The sequence below is a fragment of the Trachypithecus francoisi genome, unplaced genomic scaffold (genome assembly GCF_009764315.1).
Source record: "Trachypithecus francoisi isolate TF-2019V2 unplaced genomic scaffold, Tfra_2.0 Lachesis_group4, whole genome shotgun sequence".
NCBI lineage: Eukaryota > Metazoa > Chordata > Mammalia > Primates > Cercopithecidae > Trachypithecus > Trachypithecus francoisi.
This window is the reverse complement of record NW_022681469.1, coordinates 133,946,179-133,968,596: the sequence shown is the minus strand read 5'-3', so window position 1 is coordinate 133,968,596 and position 22,418 is coordinate 133,946,179. Positions and strand designations below refer to the sequence as shown.

The 22,418-nt window shown below is 39.5% G+C and overlaps 1 protein-coding gene and 1 pseudogene across 2 annotated transcripts in view; one reads left to right on the top strand and one right to left on the bottom strand.

Annotated features, from left to right (window-relative positions):
- YAE1 (YAE1 maturation factor of ABCE1) overlaps positions 1–14,175 on the bottom strand; it is a 48,396-nt gene extending 34,221 nt beyond the window's left edge. Inside the window, 2 exon segments of the mRNA XM_033193724.1 lie at positions 9,885–10,006; positions 13,952–14,175. Of these exon segments, the coding sequence (XP_033049615.1) occupies positions 9,885–10,006; positions 13,952–14,080 (251 nt within the window). The 5' untranslated portion in view covers positions 14,081–14,175.
- Positions 10,320–12,604, top strand: LOC117073170 (annotated as a pseudogene). Its single transcript, XR_004433144.1, has one exon. The product of XR_004433144.1 is annotated as a thioredoxin-related transmembrane protein 1-like (transcript).
- Positions 14,176–22,418: the final 8,243 nt, after the last annotated feature.

Genomic DNA, 22,418 nt, shown 5'->3' with positions numbered 1-22,418 from the left:
AAGCCATCCTCCTGCCTCAGCCTTCCAAGTAGCTGGGACCACAGGTGTGTGCTACCACGCCCAGCTAATTTTGTATTTTTTTGTAGAGATGGGGATCTCCCTATGTTTCCCAGGCTGGTCTCAAACTCTTGGGTTCAAGTAATTCACGTGTCTCAGCCTCCCAAAGTGCTGGGATTATAGGCATGAGCCACCATGCCAGGGTGGTTAGTTGTTAATAAGCAAATAATTTGCTGTTCTATGGTATAATTTTTAATTACAAGTTAGAGAGTTTTTGGTTATTTCAGAAACTGATTTTGGAAGAAAGATGTTGTGCAATGCCACCAAATAAGAAAAAGAAGATATTTTATTTTCAGGTTATTTACAGTATATCCTCATTTCAGTCATTTTGCTTTATTGGCAAAAGCTATCATTATACTATTGTCAAATCACTCATATTTCATTATTACGAGAGATTTGACAACTCATTTGTTTTGTGTTTAAAAAACTATCTAGAACTGTACACTTCTTTTGTAAATAACAAAGCCATATTACATAGATAACGAGGACTAGGTCATTAATAAGGAAACAGGCTTAACTATTCTAGAGTTGTATTTGATGAGAGGAAAATCTTCCTGGTTGTCCATTTGTTGACTAAAAAGAGAAGGGTTGTGATATATTTGAGTAGGTTAACAAAGTTGTTGTCTCTCCCTATGGTTACATCCTGAAAAGTTGTGTTTGTGTGTATGAGAGAGAGAGCTGAAGAGTGAGACCAAGAGATGAACTGAAAGTGTTGTTTGAAACAGTTTAGGTGCAGTCCTGCTTGCAAGTAGAGATGCTTCCTGCAGGTAAGATTAGATTTTTACATGACTTCTGATTGAAGGCTGCATGCTTTGGGTTCTAGGTGTTTACTTTCAGGCCTCAGAGCTTTGGAAAAAAGGTGCTTTTTTCTTTTGAACAGGTTTTCTTACTGATCGCTTATTTTGATTCAGAAAAATTCTCAACCTAGAATTTAAACAAGAACAGGAGGATCCTGATTTCTTATTTGTTGACATACCCCAAAAGCCCTCCTCATCCACTCAGCTTCACAAATGGCTCAATCTGTCTGGCATAGCTTTAGGGATAATCACTAGCTTCTTGTACTTGGGACTATGAGGTCTAAGCAAAGGGCACATCACCAAGGAATGAAACACGGACTAGTTTATCAGGTGCAGCAGCACCACCTAGTGGGCTTGGACTAACTCAACAGCTTCTTCGAAAGAAACAGGATCCAAAGTGAGTTGCATACACACGCATGAAAGCACCAGGATTCAATTTCCGAAGAACTCAATCTGTAGGTACTTCTGATTAGTACTTTGATCTTCTTTTTGGAAGGAGCAGACTATTTATAGGGCAAGAAAACGGAGTGTTACACACTGAGGACTCTTGGCTCTTTCTGGCAGATCTGTAGCAATATGCACATATGTGAGAGGTGAGCTAACACCCTTCTTTTGAGTTGAATAGGAATATGTAAAAGCTAGACACATCATCACAAAATGAGTGACATATAGTATCTTCCCGTTTGGAGGGTAGAAAGTCTAAGAAGTCCGAGGAGAATTTAGTTTCTCCTTTAGTGTATGTGCTAAACCACTTTCTACAGAATATTCTCCCCTCACAGTAGGCAATGGACCTTCTCTTTTTCTACATGTATAGCAAACAAATTTCTGGTAAATTGTTCTTCCTCATAACTGTTGCTTATTACTCTGTTTTGTTTTTTTAGACACAGGGTCTCACTCTGTTGCCTAGGCTAGAGTGCAGTGGTGCAATCACAGCTCACTGCAGCCTCAACCTCCTGGGCTTAGGTGATCCTCCCACCTCAGCCTCCTTGGTGGCTGGGACTACAGGTGCACGCCACCATGCCTGGCTATTATTATTATTAATTTTTTTTGGTAGAGATAGGCTTATGCCATGTTGCCCGGGCTGGTCTGGTCTCAAACTCCTGGGCTCAAGTCATCCTCCCACCTTAGCCTCTCAAAGTGCTGGGATTGTAGGCGTGAGCTATATACACATAGCTTGGCTATTATATACATTTTTAAAATAAACATAATACTTGCTGACTGGGAAAGACTTGAAAAATGCAGAAAAGTAGGTTCTTTTTTTTTTTTTTTTTTTTTTAAGACAGAGTCTCACTGTTGTCCAGGCTGGAGTGCAGCAGTGCAATCTTGGCTGACTGCACCCCCACCTCCTGGGTGCAAGTGATTCTCCTGCCTCAGTCTCCTGAGTAGCTGGGATTACAGGCACCTGCCACCATACCTGACTAATTTTTGTATTTTTAGTAGAGATGGGTTTTCGCCATGTTGGCCAGGCTGGTCTCCAACTCCTGACCACAAGTGATTCACCCGCCTCGGCCTCCCACAGAAAAGTAGAAATTAACAGCAAAGGAACCACACAGCTCACAGTTCCCCTTCTAAACACAGTCACTGCCACTGTGTTATTATTTAGCAAGCATCTACCCTGAGTACACACTCTGGAAGCAGGCTTGCCTTGGTTTAAATCTCAAGTGGGCCATTTGGTAGATATGACCTGGACAAGTTACTTAGCCTTCTTGGTGCCTCGATTTCTTCATCTCTAGGGTGGGCATAATAATAGCTCTGCAGGAGAGGGCTATTATGAGGATTAAAGAAATTGATATATGTAAAGCTTTTAGAATATAGTGCCTATATGTAGTAAACACTATCTGCGTTAGCCATTACTTTCCCTCTCCTCTTCCTCCAGCTCCTTGCTGTTGTTAGAACTATGCACCAGGGAACCTGCTAGAAACTAGCGTCTTGGTTTGTTTTCACCTAGCTTTTGCCTTTGTATAGTTTCTGTCCTTTCTTTCTTAGTAGCTGAAACTATACTAAAACATAACTTTGTATCTTTTAAAATTTTGCTAGATTGTAATATTATTCATTGTAAAATTTGTAATGACTGGTAAATGCTATTATCTTAATGTAACTATTTAGCCTGGTGTAAGATAATGACAGTTTGGATATGTGGATTTTTATTATTAACATGCAAAATGAAGATAAACATTTTTTTAAAAGGCAAATATAAGGCAGGTGTGGTGGCTCATGCCTGTAATCCCAGCACTTTGGGAGGCCAAGGCAGGTGGATCACCTGAGGTCAGGAGTTCGAGACCAGCCTGGCCAACATGATGAAACCCCATCTCTACTAAAATTATAAAAAATTAGCTGGGTGTGGTGGCGGGCCCCTGTAATCCCAGCTACTCAGGAGGCTGAAGCAGGAGAATCGCTTAAACCCAGGAGGTGGAGGTTGTAGTGAGCTGAGATTGTGCCATTGCACCCCAGCTTCGACAACAAGAGTGAAACTCCATCTTAAAAAAAAAAAAAAAAAAAGCAAACATAAAGGTTTACAAAAGAATGTAACATGATGTATTCTGGAATCCTGTTTCTGGTTATATTTCCATGTTGGCTAGTAGATTCATTTTTTTTTTCTCTCATCAAGCATCACCTATGCATCTATGTAGAGGGCATGATGCTGACTGCTGGCAATATAACACTAAATAAGGGATTTTCCTGGAGAAATGTGAAGAGGCACTCAAAGTGATGCAGGTGAAACACTGGGAAGAGCAATCAGCATTGCCTGATGAAGCTGAAATTTAAACTGGCATTGGAGGGTGACTGGAATTTGCTGGGAAAGGACGTGGAATAAAGTATTCTAGACAGAAGAGTCAGCAATGAGTAAAAATCAAAGTCGGGAGTAAGCCTAGCGTGTCCATAAAGCATTGTAGTAATGCCTGTAAAGAAGTGTAGTGTGCATGGTGCAGTGGAAAGAGGCAGGTGGGGAAAGAAGCCTGACAACACTTCTTTTGAGCCCAACACTTCAACAGGTTTGGGCCCAGACCTGGGGAAAAAAAAAAAAAAAAAAAAAAAAAAAGAAGGAATATATCCAGGTTTTAAGTCAGGGAAGTAAACAGTTTTGGGAAGATAACATGGGTAAGGGAGAGAATGGACAGGAAAACAGCTAGATTGTAGATACTGACATTAGTGATGTGGCTGGTACACAAATTAATTAAAATCTAAGTGATTAGAATGAAAGAAGGCCAGACTCAAACTGTTTGAAAGATGTAAAGCAACTCAATTGGAAGTAGTTGATGGCAAAGGAAAGGCAGAGGAAGAGTTACAGGTTTCCAGCTACGGATGAACAGGGATGACATTAATAGGTGAGACCATCCAGTCAGAGTATAAAAACAAAGAGGTCCAACAGTGAAACTCTGGGGAATCCCTACATCTAAGCAGCAGTCAGAGTGGGGGAGAGTTAGCAAAATGATAGGGAAAGCAATAAGCAGGACAAGAACAAGGGTTGCTGGAGAAGGCAAGGAGAAGGGATTGTATGTATAATCAGTAGATGGTTCATGTCCAATGATGGAGAGGAGACAAATAGTAGGACTGAAAACAAGTCAGTGATGGGCAGTTGTGTGACTGCTGCCCATCACTGGGCAAACAGTTGAAGTGAAAAGCTGAAGTGACTTTAGCAAAAAGTAGTTTAAAGCTGGAGAGTGCATAAGGGGTTAAGAATTTGAGACAGTGATGACAGACTCTTACTCCAGCATGTTTGTTCAGAAAAGGCATTAAGTAGGGGCAGAAGCAAGAAAGGCAACTATGGTGGTAAAGTATCTTCATGACAGAGATTTGGGAATTTCTGTAGAACAAGAAGCCTGCTCGGTGGATCACTTCCTCTACACACACACACATACACACACATCCCTACACCCACACCCACTCTTTCTCTCTCTCTCTCTCTGTCTCTCTTCCTCCTGTATCTTAGACTGGAACCTTAGTTCTAAGAACAAAGCTCTAACCTTAGTTGGAAGAGGGTAAGAATCACAGCTTAGACTTGTCTGAAGGCTTTTATTTTGGTTTCCCACAAAGCAGTTAATAAGCAGTGTAAAGGATATATATTAGGTAAGGACACAGGTACATGTATTCAGCTGCCTGCTCCCTCTACATATCACAACATTTTTGGTGGTGTCAACAGTTCTAGTAACTGAAATGTCAGAAAAGTGTGGTGCTGTGGGCTTCCTTACCACCCTTTTTAAAAACCTCAGCACCTGGAAGTAACTTATTTTAGATGAAATTTGTTTCTAAGGAACCCACACCACTCAGTTTAATGTCTGGGTTCTGGGCCTTGAAACTCTGGCTGTGCCAGCTCTGGGGCAATCTTGCTTTACCATTTTTAATTTATGCTTATGCAGGGTCTTCTCATGGGAAGACCTGGCAGGCCTACAACATGTGAAGCAAGGCAAGAAACCCAAGGCAAGTAAGCTTTCTTTGCCTTCATTCTTGGTTCTAGTACAAAGGCTCATGTTCATGGAACACAGGTAGAATAAGCATGCCATTAACATTCCTCTGCAGTCCAGTAACTTCTGTATTTCATATTGTCAGAGATAGAGTATTGCTCTGTTACCCAGGCTGAAGTAGAGTGTGGCGATCTTGGCTCACTGCTGCCTCAACCTCCTGCACTCAAATGATCCTCCCAGCTCAGCTTCCCAAGGAGCTAAGACGACAGGGACTTAATATCATGCCTCTTTTTTTTTTTTTTTTTTTTTGAGACAGAGTCTTGCTCTGTCACCCAGGTTGGAGTGTAGCGACGCAATCTCGGCTCACTGCAACCTCCACCTCCCGGACTCAAGCAATCCTTGTGCCTCAGCCTCCCCGGTAGCTGGAATTACAGGCATATGCCACCATGCCTGGCTCATTTGTCGTATTTTAGTAGAGACGGGGTTTCACTATGTTGCCCAGGCGGGTCTCGAACTCCTGAGCTCAGGCAATCCACCTGCCTTGGCCTCACAGTGTTAGGCTTACAGGTGTGAGCCACTGCACCCAGCAGATTTTTTTCATTTTACTAGAGACAAGGTCTCACTATGCTGCCCAGCCTGGTCTTGAACTCTTGGACTCAAGTGATCCTCCTGCCTTCACCTCCCAAAGTGTTGAGATTACAGGTGTGAGCCACTATGCCCGGCCGCTTCTGTACTTTTTTAAAGGCAAAACAAGTTCAAGAGATGTTTTCAACCCAACAGTCTCAACTAGCGAATTCTCCTGATTTCATTTTCTATGAAAATCTGTACAAATACACCATATGTAGCCAATGGTGGCAAGGGGTGTTATCTTCAGGGAATCTTATCAGGAAAAGCTTAGATAAAAATCTCAAGATTTACCACACTCATGACATTTTTACTTAGGGTGGCCTTGAGATGTATCATTAGAGGTAAGTATTTCATATCTATATGCACGGCACAGCAACATTAAGACTTTAGAGGCTGCTTATAATACCCATATTCCATGTGGAGTGGAGATTTTGGCTGTGTCCATAAACATGGAAAGATACATATAACTAGACAAACTAGTAAATCTCTGAAACAGTCTTTACATCTGGAGAGAGAGAAGAACTTTTTTTAGCCAGCTGTCAAATGGCACTGGTATCTTCAGTGGGTTTTAATAAATCCTGAAACTTAATATGGCTTTCTGATTTCAAATTTGTTGCTTCCATTTCTTAATGTTCTTCTGTGAACTTTGAGGAGGGTCGTAAGATCACAGTAATACATTTTTAATCTCTTGAAAAGATATACTTTGTCAGATTCTTCATCTCAATATGCCTGTCTTTCAGCTGAGATCGTAGGTATAAATAGGGACAAAAGAGCAATTAAGGCTACCAATGAGGGACAATTATTTCAGTGCCTTTGAAGTCAGGTATCTCATATAAACTTGTGTTTCAGGTGAATAAAGGTGATGAGAAATCCTCCCCTGATTCTGATATGCTTAGGTCCTGGAGCAAAAATTTGAATCTAATTTTGTCCATGCTAGACTAAGAATATCGGTTCAAGGTAATATAGAAGTCAGTGTTTTACTCCTATGTGAATATGAAAAATACTGCAGTTTAAAATAATCTGGCACATTGTTAGGCAACATTATTAATTCCTTACTACTTAGAAAAACTATTTTCCTTGAACTTTAGCATAAAATATATTTTCTATATTTTTCACAAAACTGAATGTCCTTACTTTTAATGAATACAAAACCAGAACATTTTAGTATTTTGCTGTTAATCATTTAATCAACAGCATAAACACTGCTTCAGTTTCTCAGTCTCTTTTGATTTCAATATATATCTACATATATATATATATATCTCTACATATATATATATAGTAGGGATAGGTCCTTCTAAATATGTTTAATTCTTGTTCACTTTTGCTAATGAGTCTGAAAACAATTCATTTTGACCACAAGTTTGGAAATGTCAATGACAATGGAAATTTCTGACCATATCTTAAACTACATAAAAATTACCAGCGACAAAGAAAAAAGGCTTATATTACATTTAATAGTGTTAATTTTGAAGACAATAGTGTTAATTTCAAACTTCCATAAAGGATAACCCTACTGTTGAGGTGTTTGATGCAGAAACCAGTACAAATTTCGATTGTTAGGAAACCAAATGTTCTGAACATTATTTTCATTAGAAAAGGGAAGATAATTTTATAGTTGTTTGAGGTGTTGTAATACATCTACTGATAGGCCCAGCTGTTTAACTAAACCGGCTGTCTGTTCCAAAATCCATGTGGGGCTTGGGTTTTCTGAATGTGCATGCTCCTGTGTTCTACAACATTCTAAATATGAACAATCTATCCCACTATGGCTCTTGCTACAGTTTTTGTTAAACTCAGCATTATTTTCACAGAGTCTTTCATCTTTAGCTTCATCAGTCTTTTTCTCAGCTGGAACTACATGACAAATGTCCATATCCTCAATGGAATCCAATAAATCTACAACATGGGATGGTGGAGTGATTGATTTCAGATGTTTGAGCACATACTCTTCACACTGGCCAACTGCATCCAGAAGATTGTTTATTTTATTGATCAAAGTTGAATTATTATTATGAAGGTGACACCAGGAGAGCAAAGCACTAAACAAAAATATAAACAAGGGTTAAATAGCAAAATAGGACTTAAAAATATAAGACTATTTATCAATTGGACTTAACCATAAAACTGTTTATAATTCATAACCCCTCTTTCTTTTTTTTTTTTTTGAGGCGGAGTCTCCCTCTGTGGCCCAGGCTGGAGTAAGTGGCGCGATCTCGGCTCACTGCAAGCTCTGCCTCCCGGGTTCACGCCATTCTCCTGCCTCAGCCTCCCGAGTAGCTGGGACTACAGGCGCCCACCATCTCGCCCGGCTAGTTTTTTGTATTTTTTAGTAGAGACGGGGTTTCACCGTGTTAGCCAGGATGGTCTCGATCTCCTGACCTTGTGATCCGCCCGTCTCGCCCTCCCAAAGTGCTGGGATTACAGGCTTGAGCCACCGCGCCCGGCCCATAACCCCTCTTTCACAACTCTATATACACTTTTCCTGATTTTATACTTTTCTCTTATGACTATGTAATATCTGTTGAAGATGAATACAACTCCAAGAAAGAAAAATTAGTTGCTTCTTTAAGGACATTAAACAGCTTCTAAACTAGCAATTCTCAATCATGGATGCACATTAGAAACACCTGAAGAGCTCTGCAATCTATCAGGGCCCAGATTATATTCCAGACCAATTAAATCAGAATCTCTGGGGGTATCTTTTTTTTAAAGTTTCAGAGTTTATTTCAAGGTGCAACCAAAGTTGAAAACCATTGTTCTAAGCATATAGTTGCTTGCCATCAAGAATGAAGGTTAGAGAAAAAAAGTTTTAAAGAGACTTCACTTCCCTGGACTTATGTCACAGAGTAGACATTGTTTGCTGAACTACTAACAATTTCTTTGAAAAAGGTAAAAATTCTTCCAGTCCTAACACATTTAAAATCATAGTCATGTCATAAAATAATGATTATGAAAAGAATTTAAAAATAGAATCCACTGATAGAAAAGATTCAGCAGTAGCTTTCTAACGTTATATAACATTAACTTGATGATGTGAATATTCACATTGACTATTTTCCTACTGTAGCAGACTAAATTCTGGTTCCTAATAGTTGGATTTTCTAAAACCCAAACACAATAAATTTTTCGGTTTTGTTTTGTTAACTGTTATCATCTACTCTTCTTTAAAATGAGTGCTTCTTTGAAGCTTTTTTTTTTTTTTTCTCTACCAAGGGCAGTTTAAAGGGTATAAAATAAGGGTGTCCAATCTTCTGATTTCCCTGGGCCTCATTGGAAGAACTGTCTTGTGCCACAGATAAAATACACTAACACTAATGATAGCTAATGACTCAAAAAAAAAAAAAAAAAAAAGACAAAGAAAATAATCATGAAAAAAATCTCATAAAGCTCATCATGTTTTAAGAAAGTTTATGAATTTGTGTTGGGCCATATTCAAAGCCGTCCTGGGCCACATGTGATATGCCGGCCACTGGTTGGACAAGCTTGGTATAAAGCATCAAAGAGGACAACGCTGCTAGGCTCCTGGCTCTGTGTATCATTTGACCACTTGCTCTGATATATGCCATTATTGTAATGGCATCCTGACAAGTATTCAATGTTCAGGACTAAAGTAAATGAAATCAATTTTCTCTTAATTACCAACTATTTTCATCATGTACTTCTAGTCTAGAGGTCTGTCATATTGTGTGGAAGTATTAAAAGTTTTATTCAAAATCTGAAGACCTTTTAATGAGATAGGTAATTGTTCAGGTAGCAGAAGTATACATCTTCTTACCATTTCTTTGCACGAAAAGACAATATGTGGTTCACATATTAAAGTGGATGAGCTGATAACGATTTTGACTTTTTGAAGGCAATATAATTCTATGTTCTGTGACACACTTTAGCATGTTTAGCACAAGGAAAAGCACTTCAGTTTAAACACTTTATTTTTACAGAAACATCCTCCGGTAGTATTGAGGTTAAAATGATTCAGCATTTAGACTTTAAAAATTACCTTAATGTTCCTCGGAGTCGTCCATAGTTTAAAATGACTTCTGCGCCTTCCTTATAACCTTGATTGAAGCCCTGTTGTAGAGTAACTGCTTTTCCAGCATCTATTCCATCTCTATAACCTTCCTAAAAATAAGTAATGGAGAACTGCAGCTGTAACTAACACCGAGTATACCACATGTAGGCTTTTCTAGAAAAGTACAGAACCAATTTAGAAAGCTGATGAATTAGGGCTTTACTGTGTTATTGACCATAATATGGCATAACAATATAACTAAAGCAGACTATGCTTCTCATAAGTTTATTACTGGTTTATCATTACTTATCCACTTTTGAGGTCTAGAGTTACTGGGCAATTTTCAAAACACTGATAATCACAGTTTTTAAAAAACTTAGTATTGGGCCGCCACATTTGCTGTGAGGTGGGCAAGTGGCAGACATGGCACCTTCCAGGAGTCTTGTAGTTCCCCTGGCAGTCCTGGTACTGTTGCTTTGGGGTGCTCCCTTGGACCCACAGGAAGCAGAGCAACATACGCATCATCACGGACGAGAACTGTACAGAGCTGCTGGAAGGAGGCTGGATGATAGAATTTTATGCCCCGTGGTGCCCTGCTTGTCAAAACCTTCAACTGTAATGCGAAAGTTTTGCTGAATGGGGAGAATATCTGAGGTTAATGTTGTGAAAGTAGATGTCACAGAGCAGCCAGGACTGACTGAATAGTTTACAATAACTGCTCTTCCTACTATTTATCATTGTAAAGATAGTGAATTTAGGCACTTTCAGAGTCCAAGGACTAAGAAGGACTTCATAAACTTTATAAGTGATAAACAGTGGAAGAGTATTGAATCCATTTCATCATGGTTTGGTCCAGGTTCTGTTCAGATGAGTAGTATGTCAGCACTCTTTCAGCTATCTATGAGGATCAGCACTTGCCATAACTACTTTATTGAAGACCTTGGATTGCCAGTGTGGGGATCATATACTGTTTTTCCTTTAGCAACTCTGCATTCTGGACTGTTATTAGAACTCTGTATGATATTTGTGGCAGATTGCCTTTGTCCTTCAAAAAGGCACAGACCACAGCTATACCCTTCAAAAAAATTATTATCAGAATCTGCTCAACCTTTGAAAAAACTGGAGGAAGAACAAGAGGCGGATGAAGAAGATGTTTCAGAAGAAGCCAAAAGTAAAGAAGGAACAAAGACTTTCACAGAATGCCATAAGACAATGCTCTCTGGGTCCATCACTGGCCACAGATAAATCCTAGTTAAATTGTATAGTTATCTTAATATCATGATTTTGATAAAAACAGAAGACTGATTATTCCTTTTGGTTTGAAGTGAACTGTGACTTGCTTGTATATTACAGGGTTCAGTCTAGATTGTCATTAAATTGAAGACTCTACATTCAGAACATAAAAGCACTAGGTATGTAAGTTTGAAATATGATTTAAGCACAGTGTGGGGTTTAAATAGTTCTCTAATTTTTGGAAAATCATGCCAAACAATAAGATTTATGTATATTTGTTTAATAATAACCTGTTTCAAGTCTGAGTTTTGAAAATTTACATTTCCCAAGTATTGCATTATTGGGGTATTTAAGATTTTAGATAAAAATATTTCTCATTTGATATAATTTTTCTGTTTCATGTATGTGAAAAACGAAGATATTTCCCATAAACGGGAACTTTGCCCACTGTCTCAAGAAATATATATTTCAGTGACAATTCAGTGGTCTTTTTGAAGATATATTCCAAAATTTCCTCGTATTTTTAGGTTATGCAACTAATAAAAACTATCTTATATTAATTAGTTACAGTTTTCTACACATGGTGATATAGGATAAGCTAATGATTTAAGTTTTTAAGTCCATGGTATTCTCTTGATTCCAATAAATGATTTTCTCTTGTATTTTTCTTATTTACTATGGGTTACATTTTTTATTTTTCAAATTGGATAATTTCCTGGAAGTGTTTTTTATGTTTTAGTAAACAGTATTTTTTGTTGTTGTTTCAAACTGAAGTTTAATGAGAGATCCATCAAATTGAACTGTCTGTTGAAAATTTAAAATTTTGGCCATTCATTTCAGATTTTAAATCATTCTTGCTGAACTTCTACTTGAAATTTTTTTTTTTAATTTTTCTTTTTGGATGTGAAGGTGAACATTCCTGATTTTCGTCTGATGTGGAAAAGCCCTGGTAGTTTACATTTTGAAAATTCACAGAAGCTTAATATAAAACAAAATTTGCATTCTACTCAGGAAAAAACATCTTCTTGTATATGTTTTAAATGTATCTTTGGCCTCATACAGGAAGTTCTTACTTAATTTTACAGTCTGTAATGCTTGATGTTTTAAAATCATAACTCTCTCTCTATATATATTTACTATTATTATTTTCTGAGATGGAGTCTCGCTCTGTCACCCAGGCTGGAGTGCAGTGGCATGATCTCAGCTCACTGCAACCTCCGCCTCCCGGGTTCAAGTGATTCTTCTGCCTCAGCCTCCCAAGTAGGTGAGACTACAGGTGCATGCCACCACGGCCAGCTAATTTTTGTATTTTTAGTAGGGACGGGGTTTCACCATACATTTTTATATTTTTTAAGAGACAAACTTCATATTTTCCTGTTCTTTCCTGACTGCTAATATTGTGTGGTATCTCACAGGTAGAAATCAACAGGATAGGACATTTAGTGTATTTTTACTCCTTAAAGAGCTAGAATACATAGTTTTGACCTTACAAGAAGGAGGAAAACCATAAATACAATGAATCAACTGATCATTATGTAGTAGACAATTTCTGTAATGTCTCTTTCTTTCTAGGCTCTGTTGGTAGGTGAATCAATTAGATTTATAGTAGAATAATGTACAAGTTTTCTTTAAAGGCCTCTCCTTTAAAATATAAAATATTATATCATTGAAGAATTTGGATGTGTAACTTGTGATGCCTTAGAAAAATATCCTAAGCACAAAATAAACTTTTCTAACCACTTCAAAAGATCAAAAAACAAAAAATAAAACCCAGTGTTAGCAATGTATTCACAAAAAGGATACATGGAAAATTACAAGTCTGGGCTCTTGCCAACTGATTGGAATGGTGTGGGTGGGTGAGGAGACAGAGCAAAGCAGAGAGGAAATTGTTTTAAAAAGGATGATGAGAAGTCTGGTTTCAGAAATTTTGCATAATACCTAAATTCAACTAACCTGCAAAGGCTATGTGGGTAGTGATTTCGTTCTGCATCTCTCACGGTGCCACAGCATTCAAAAGATGCTCAATACTTACTAGCATAGCCCCAGTCTCACATAAAGCATTTGTGTAATTGACAACATGGTTTTTGGGCTAAGCAAATACCACTTTACTGAAATATTAAACAAGGTAGATTTCCAACTGCAGCTTTAGCGGCAATTTAATGGTTGGCAAATATATAAAGTTGACGTGGACCTCATACTTGGTCCTCACCCAGAACTAGGTTCTGAAGGCTGCACACAGAAATTAAGCTCAGTTTCAATGAACAGTGAGACAAATTAGAGATGAAAAACTCACATCTAACAAATAAAAAAGAAACCAACTTTAATATTCCCTTACCTAGACACCAGTATTCCACATTAGTTTTCCCTTATTGCCCTCTGACAGCATGCTTAGTTCATCTTTTCAATGTGTCTTGATAAACACCACTCCTTAACTTTAGGCTCCCCACCCATTCAGGCAACCCATATAAACTGCGTACACGTCCTTTGATAGCCATAATTGGTATAGTTAGTGTATGTTTCTCCCCAGTTCCTTCCCCTGTGATCCTCAACAAATTGCAAACTGTTCAAAGTCTAGACATAGTTAATTTTGGTCGGTCCTCTGCTTCTAACGCACCCCCTAGGCTCTCAAAGAACGCGTCTTGTTGTTTTACACGCTTTCAAGTAACCATTGAGAAATTCTAGCAAGACGCGGGTAGGACCGGGTTCCTAGGGACAAAGAGGGCAGCGCCGGGCCAGGTGGAGGCCACTCTGGACCCAGCTTCTTCACAACTCCGCGCCTCTTCCCACAACCCAGCACCCCGCGCCATCCACACCACGTTTACTTTGACTCGTCTCTGCATGTGGCTCTGCCATTCCCGCTGCGCCAGGAGCGATTCGTCTGCCTCCTCGTCAAACACGTCCCCTTTGTCTCCAGGGCCCCGGACCAAGGAGGCTGCTTGAACCCACGACATCACCGAGGCAATTACAGGGTCGCAGGCCAACGGAAGCGCCAACAACTCCTTCCGGTCCGAAGGCGGGGCGAAGACGGCGAGTGGAGGCTCGGGAGGGGCTGCGCGTGCGCATGGGCGTGCTGTGCACGGTGTCCGCCGACAGAGCGTCTCGCTTGCGGTGATTTTGGGCTCCCTCGGTTGGCGAAGTGTTGATGTGCGCCTGTTAGTTGTGAGCGAGGCAGATTTCCTCGCGTGGCCGGCGCAACCTTCGCCTTTGCAGAAGGCAGCCGGGACCCTCAGTGAAACACCTTCCGTTTCCACCGTAGTCCTATCATGGTCTAGGTTTTACACTCGCGCGCGTTGGTAAACTATTAAAGGTAGTAAAGTTGATGGGCAATTACCGCCCAAAGACTTGGTCTCTTTTGGAATCTCCTCTGCGTTTAAAGGATTTGACAAACTGACATTTTAAACTGTTAGGATTGTGGAGTAAAGGATAATAGAATCGAAAAGTGAGGTACTGCAGCCAATATGAGATTAGTAAGAAATATAGAGTACATTTGTAAAGCCAATATATTCATTCATTGATCCACAGTATCCTTCTGCCTCCCATTCCTGTTCATATGCCCTAAACTGTTGGTTTGGTAAGGGTGGAGACTTGTGTCAACACCAGGACAGTTCTGACACATAGTAGATGCTGAACTCGATCTTGGTGAATGAATGAACACCTGTAGTATTTCTGTTTTGCACTTTGCCTAGGTAAAATGAATCATGTGATAATTATTTATCTAACAATTTATTGAACACCTACCTTGTGTCAGGCACCATTCTAGGCTTTGGGATACATCAGTGAACAGACGGAAGTTCCCAACCCTTGTGGACTTTATAGTCATGTAAAATTGACAGGATAAACAATAAGCTATATATAAGTAACATAAGTTTTGTTAGAAGATAATAAATAAATGCTATGAAAAAAATTTTTAAGTAAGCACAGTAAGAACCATGAGTGTGTCGAAGTGGGTGGTTGGTTCATGTTACAATTTTAAATCTCCAGAGAGAATTTGGCATCCCACAAATAAAAAATATGTAAACTATAAATATGTATATTTTATTACTGTAAATGTATTAAGACATATGTATATATCTTTATTAGGAACAAAATGGTAGTAAGCAATAAAGATAACAATGAATAAAATAGAAAACCTCAAAACTTGAATAAGTAAGTCCAATTCTTTTTTGTATTATTTGAAAACACCAATAAGATAGATAATTCTGTCATGATCCTGATTTTTAAAGAGAACAAAATTATACAAGAATGAGAAATGAGATAACCACTGATGCAGAAGGAGATTAAAATATTAATTACCAACTAAAACTCAAAAGCAACACATTTGAAAACCTGGGAGATATGAATGACTTTCTAGTAAAATTGACCCAAGAAGTAGAAAACATGAAGAGGCTAATTACCATAGAAAATTGGACATTAAATATCTACTATTAAAAATGTCACGGAGACTTGGGAGTTTCACATTAAGTCCTTTGCAATCTTTAAGGAATGATGGATTCTTAAACTATTTTTACCATTTTAGGGGAGAGAAAAAGAGGAAACTCCTTGAATCATTTCATGAAGCCAGCCTTACTGTAACTTCATAAAGATAGTATCAGAAAAACCCCAAAATTCAAGTTAGCTTGTGAATATGTATCCAAAAAAGAATCTAGTAGGTTGGTGCAAAAGTAATTGGGGTTTACTTTTGCACCAACCTAGTAGTACTTTATCAAAAGAATAATTCAAGAGGTTTTGTACCAGGAAAGAAAACTTCTGCAATATTAGGACATCAATAATATTTCATTGCATTTACTATTTTTTGTTTTTAAACAGGGTCCTGCTCTGTCACCCAGGCTGGAGTGCAGTGATAAGATCACAACTCACTGCATCCTGGATCTCCTGGGCTTGAGCTATCCTCCTGCCTCAACCTCTTGAGTAGCTAGGACTACAGGCATGTACCACCGCACGTGGCTAAGTTTTTGGTTTTTTTGTAGTGACAGGCATCTCACTATGTTGCCTAGGCTGGTCTCCAACTCCTGAGCTCAAGCTATCCTCCCATCTCAGCCTCCTAAAGTGCTGGGATTACAGGCATGAGCCACTGTGCCTAGCCTGCATCAACATTAATATAAAGGGGAAAAACATGTTTTATTAATAAATGCTAAAAAGTCATTTGAAAAAATTTAAAAATCATTTCTAACAAAATAAAGTATAAATAGAAACTACAAATTGATAAAGATTTTACAAAAATTCCTATGAGTAGTATTTTAAACACTTAGATGTTCAGATGTTTCCTTTAAAGTATAGAAAGGAGAGGGCATCTGGTAATCACTATTATTACTATACTTTTAGAGACTAGCACAATAGCACATGCAATAAGAGAAGTAAACAAAATAACCTGTATAAATGTTGGATAATAAAAGATGAAGATACTCGTTTTTAAAAAATGAGACAGGATCTTGTTCTGCCACTCAAGCTGGAATGCAGTGGTGCAATCATAGCTCACTGCAACCTCAAACACCTGGGTTCAAGCAATCCTTCTCCCTCAGTTTCTCAAGTAGTTGGGACTACAGGCACACACCACAATGCTGAGCTAATTTAAAAACTATTTTTAGTAGAGATGGGGGTCTCGCTTTGTTGCCCAGGCTGGTTTCGAACTCCTGGCCTTAAGTGATCCTTCTGCCTCAGGCTTTCAAAGTGCTGTGATTGTAGGCGTGAACCACCATGCCCAGCCTAAGATATTCCTTTTGGTCATTATATGATTATATGCCTAGAAACCCCAAAAAACTTCACTTAAAAGTAACAGAATAAAAGAATTTGATAAAGTCTCTGAATATAAGAAAAACAAACATACCAATAACCTCTTCTAGTAATAATCATCTAGAATGTAAATGAGATAAATATTCCACTTGTAATACCAACAAATATTATTAAATATAGTAATGATGTATTTGTTTAGTTTTTAGTGTTTATTTAGTACTATATTTATAAATGTCAGGAACACATTTTTAAAATCATGCAGCAACATGCATAAATTTTGAGTATAAATGCCACCTATGAAGATATAGAAAATTTCTATCACCCCAGAGAATTTCCTTGTGCTCCTTTGTGGTCAGTCCCTCATCCCTGGCAACACTTGGTCCAATTTTTATCACTAGATTAGTTTTGCCAGTTTAGAATTTCATAGAAATGGAATTGCATATGTCCTTTAATATATTTGGCTTCTTTGACTCAACATGTTTTTGAGACTCATTTATTTAGTTGCATGTACCAGTACATTGATCTATTTTATTGCTAAGTACATTTCATTATAGGGATATACCATAATCTGTCCATCTAGTCATTTTTGGACATTTGGATTGTTTCCAGTTTTTGGCTATTGTGAATAAAGTTGCTGTGGACATTTTTGTACATGCCATTTGTGCACACATTTTCATTTCTCTTGGGTAAATATCTAGAAGTGGAACTGCTGGTCATATAGTAAGTATACATTTAACATTATAAGTGATATGGGCCGGGCAAGGTGGCTCACACCTGTAATCCCAGCACTTTGGGAGGCTGAGGTGGGCAGATCATGAGATCAGGAGTTTGAGACCAGCCTGACCAACATGGTGAAACCCCGTTTCACCAAAAATTAGCTGGGCATGGTGGCACGCGCCTGTAATCCCAACTACTCAGGAGGCTGAGGCAGGAGAATCGCTTGAACCCGGGAGGCAGAGGTTGTAGTGAGCTGAGATTGCACCACTGCACTCCAGCCTGGGAGACAGAGTGAGACTCTGTCTCAAGGAAAAAAAAGAAAAAAGTGGTGTGGTTTGACTGTGTCCCCACCGAAATCTCGTCTTGAATTGTAGTTCATAATCCCCACGTGTCATGGGAGGGACCTGGTGGCAGGTAATTGAACCATAGGGGCAGTTACCCTCATGCTGCTCTTCTTGTAATAGTGAGTGAGTTCCCATGAGATCTGATGGTTTTATAAGGGGCTTTCCCCCCTCTTTTTTTTTTTTTTTTTGAGAGGGAGTCTGGCTCTGTCTCCCAGGCTGGAGTGCAGTGGCCGGATCTCAGCTCACTGCAAGCTCCGCCTCCCGGGTTTACGCCATTCTCCTGCCTCAGCCTCCGGAGTAGCTGGGACTACAGGCGTCCGCCACCTCGCCCGGCTAGTTTTTTTGTATTTTTTAGTAGAGACGGGGTTTCACCGTGTTAGCCAGGATGGTCTCGATCTCCTGACCTCGTGATCCGCCCGACTCGGCCTCCCAAAGTGCTGGGATTACAGGCTTGAGCCACCGCGCCCGGCCTCCCCCCTCTTGCTTGGCACTTCTCCTTCCTGCCATCATGTGAAGAGGGATGTGTTTGCTTCCCCTTCCACCATGATTTTAAGTTTCCTGAGGCCTCCCCAGCCCTGTGGAACTGTGAGTCAATTAAACTTTTCTTCCTTTAAAAATTAGCCAGTCTGGAGCGGTCCTCTGTAGCAGCGTGAGAATGGACTAATACAATAAGAAACTGTTAAGCTGTGTTTCCAAAGTGATTATACCCCTTTACACTTCCACCATCAATGTACGAGTGTCAGTTGATCCACGTCCTCTACCTCACTTGGAATTGACAGTATTTTTAACATTAACTCTTCTAATGGGTGTGTAGTAGTATTTATTACTGTGGCTTTAATTTGCATTTTCCAGATGACTTATGATATTGAACACATTTTCATGTGCTTATTTGTTATTTGTATATGTTTTTCTTTTGGAGATGGAGTCTTGCTCTGTTTCCCAGTCTGGAGTGCAGTGGAGTAATCTCGGCTCACTGCAACCCCTGCTTTTCAGGTTCAAGCAATTCTCCTGCCTCAGCCTCCGGAGTAACTGGGATTACAGGCACCTGCTACCACGCCCGGCTAATTTTTGTATTTTTAGTAGAGACGAAGTTTCACCCTATTGGCCAGGCTTGTCTCGAACTCCTGACTTCAGGTGATCCATCCGCCTCGGCCTCTTAAAGTGCTGGGATTACAGTTGTGAGCTACGGCGCCTGGCCACTTTGTATATTTTTTAAATGAAATATTTGTCTATAAAAAATTAGGTTGTTTTCTTATTGTGTTTAAAGGTTCTTTGTATATTCTGGACATAAGTCTTTTGTTGGATACATGTTTTATGACTATATTCTTTGCATTTATTATATCTAGCAGGAGACAGATATGGAGACAGAGTCAGGATTGCATGAGGTCTATAGGTGGGTGGGGAGTATAATTTCTGTGACAGATAAAAAGAGGAGGAAACATCATTAGGCAGGGAAAGCCTCCAGAAAGTGATGTTGCTCTGATTCCTGTAATAGGGAAGGGAGGAAGAAGCAGGATAGGACAAAGAGAGTCTCAGATTGCTGTTTAGATCCAACAAAGCCTTGGTCAACATAAAAAGGAACTCTGGAGCAAAGAACAAAAGGATCCCTGCATTAGGCACACACAGCCAGACTGTGATATTCCTGCTCAATCATTGGCTGGGGGATGCCCTGGAAGACTGTGGCCTTAGCTAGAAATCAGAGGCAGATCCTATAGGTGCTTACAGCTGGAGGCTGACAGCTAACCAAGCCTTCAAGGACCAGATGATCTTTCAAGGTCTTTTCAAGTGTGTGATTCTATTGTTTCCAAAACAGCATTTCCTCTCCTTTTTAAAAAAGTGAACTGTAAATAACAATGACATCGCCTGTGTAAATTTTGATGTCACAATGTGAACTCACTCCAGGGTATTTAGTCAACTTATCTTACACCTCAGTATCTCTTATATAAATACTCGGATGAGGTCAACCTTTAGGATTCACTGTATTTTCTTCCCATTCTTCTGCTTATCGTTCATCCTTGTCTTTTCCTTCAAAGACTTCAACAATTCTTTTTTATGTCCTTCTATTTCCAATCTCCTGCTAAGTTTTATTCTTTATCTCAGTCTTCAAAACTTTATTTGTGACTTTTGCAAACTGCTCTTTTGTAGTTGATATAATAAACTCTAAGAGGGCGCAGACCTTTTCTATACTTCTCTTCAAAGTTCCTAGCACACTGGGGCTTTAATCATTCCGTCTTTGGCAACCAGCCAGCAGGACTGATTTCCATATGCCAAGTGAAGTAGTTTTCCCACTTTTCCTTGTCCCCTCTAAACTTTCATATGTTCTACTATCCTTAGTGGCATTGAGCAACTAACTCCTTGGTTACTGTCTTTTAATTACTTATATCAGGTTTGCAAGACTAGGTAATATGTATTAGAAAAATAAAATTCTTGCTGGTGGTGAAAATAGATGGGAGATTATTCAAAATACAGCTTCTAAAGAGAGGACCTTGGAATAAGAATAGGAAGTCGATTCTGAGCAGACTTGCCTCCTTTCTTTTAAAGTCTGTAGATGACCCCAGTTCCAATATAGAATGTTTGTTGAATATTACAAAGTATGAAATAGAAATGTCAGACAGGGGGTCTTTTTTTTTTTTTTTTTTTTCTTTCTCAATTTTTTCTTTTTTTTTTTTTTTTTCTTTTTTTTAATTATACTTTAAGTTCTAGGGTACATGTGCATAACGTGCAGGTTTGTTACAAATGTATACTTGTGCCGTGTTGGTGTGCTGCACCCATCAACTCATCAGCACCCATCAATTCGTCATTTATATCAGGTATACCTCCCAATGCAATCCCTCCCCCCCCCTCCCCATGATAGGCCCCGATGTGTGACGTTCCCCTTCCCGAGTCCAAGTGATCTCATTGTTCAGTTCCCACCTATGAGTGAGCACATGCGGTGTTTCGTTTTCTGTTCTTGTGATAGTTTGCTAAGAATGATGGTTTCCAGCTGCATCCATGTCCCTACAAAGGACGCAAACTCATCCTTTTTTATGGCTGCATAGTATTCCATGGTGTATATGTGCCACATTTTCTTAATCCAGTCAGACAGGGGGTCTTTCTTCCTCTTTTCTTCTTTGAGACAGGTCTCACTCTGCTGCCCAGACTGGAGTACAGTGGCACAATCACAGCTCACTGCGGCCTTGACCTCCTGGGCTCAGGCAATCCTCCCATCTTTGCCTCCTAAATAACTAGGACTACAAGTGTGCACCACCACATCTGGCTAACTAATTTTTTTTTTCCATAAAGACAAGGGTCTCGCTATGTTGGCGAGGCTGGTCTTGAACTCCTGGGTTCAAGTGATCCTCTCACTTTGGCCTCCCAGTGTGTTGGGATTACAGGTGTGAGCCACTGCACCCAGCCAATTTAAGAATTTGAAATTGTTTTAATTCTTTTTAAATTTTCCTTGAGATTGTTAAGTTTGATTTAGCTGAAGAATGTTTCATACTCTTGCCAAAGATCAAAGTATTTTTTTAGTGGAGTTTTACTTGCATAGTTCAACAGTTATTTGTTGAACTTTAGCTATTGCACTAGAAGTTGGGGGAGCACATGTATGTTGCCTATTTCTTCTACAAGGTCCCCTTACAAGGTCAATAAGTCTTGTACCCACCCAAGAGCATTTGCAGCAGCTAGTGCTTCTGCCAAGAATGCTTTGTTCCAGATCTTAGCATGATTGACTCCTTTTCTTTTTTGTCTCACTTTGTTACCTGGACAGAGTACAGTGGTATGATCACAACTCACTGCAGCCTCAGATGCTTGGACTCAAGTGATCCTACTACCTCAGTCTCCTAAGTAGCTGGGATTACAAGTGTGAGCAACAGTGCCCAGCGATTGGCTCCTTTTAATCATGTGGATCTTAATACATTTAGTACAAATGCTATCTCCTTGAAGAGGGCTTCCCTGTCTACTCAGCCTAAAGGAGCATCTCCATTCATAGGTACCTTTATTTTTTACGTCTATAATGATACTTAGAGAACTATTTAAAAGGATTTTGCTGGCCGGGCATGGTGGCTCACGCCTGTAATCCCAACACTTTGGGAGGCCAAGGCAGGCGGATAGCTTGAGGTCAGGAGGACGAGACCAGATCTGCCAACATGGTAAAATGTCATCTCAACACACACACACACACACACACACACACACACCACACACACACACACACCACACACACATTAGCTAGGCATGGTGGCGGGTGCCTGTAATCCCAGCATTTTGGGAAGCTGAGGCAGGAGAGAATTGCTTGAATCTGGGAGGCAGAGGTTGCAGTTAGCCAAGATGGTGCCACAGCACTCCAGCTTGGGCAACAGAGCGAGACTCTGTCTCAAAAAACAAACAAACAAAAAGATCTTGCTAATCTATTTGTTTATGTTTTTAAAAATTGCTTTTGTCCTTCCCTGACTGTCTTGCTTACTTCTGTAACCCTGGTTCCCAGCATAGTCCCTGCCACATCGTGAACACCCAATAA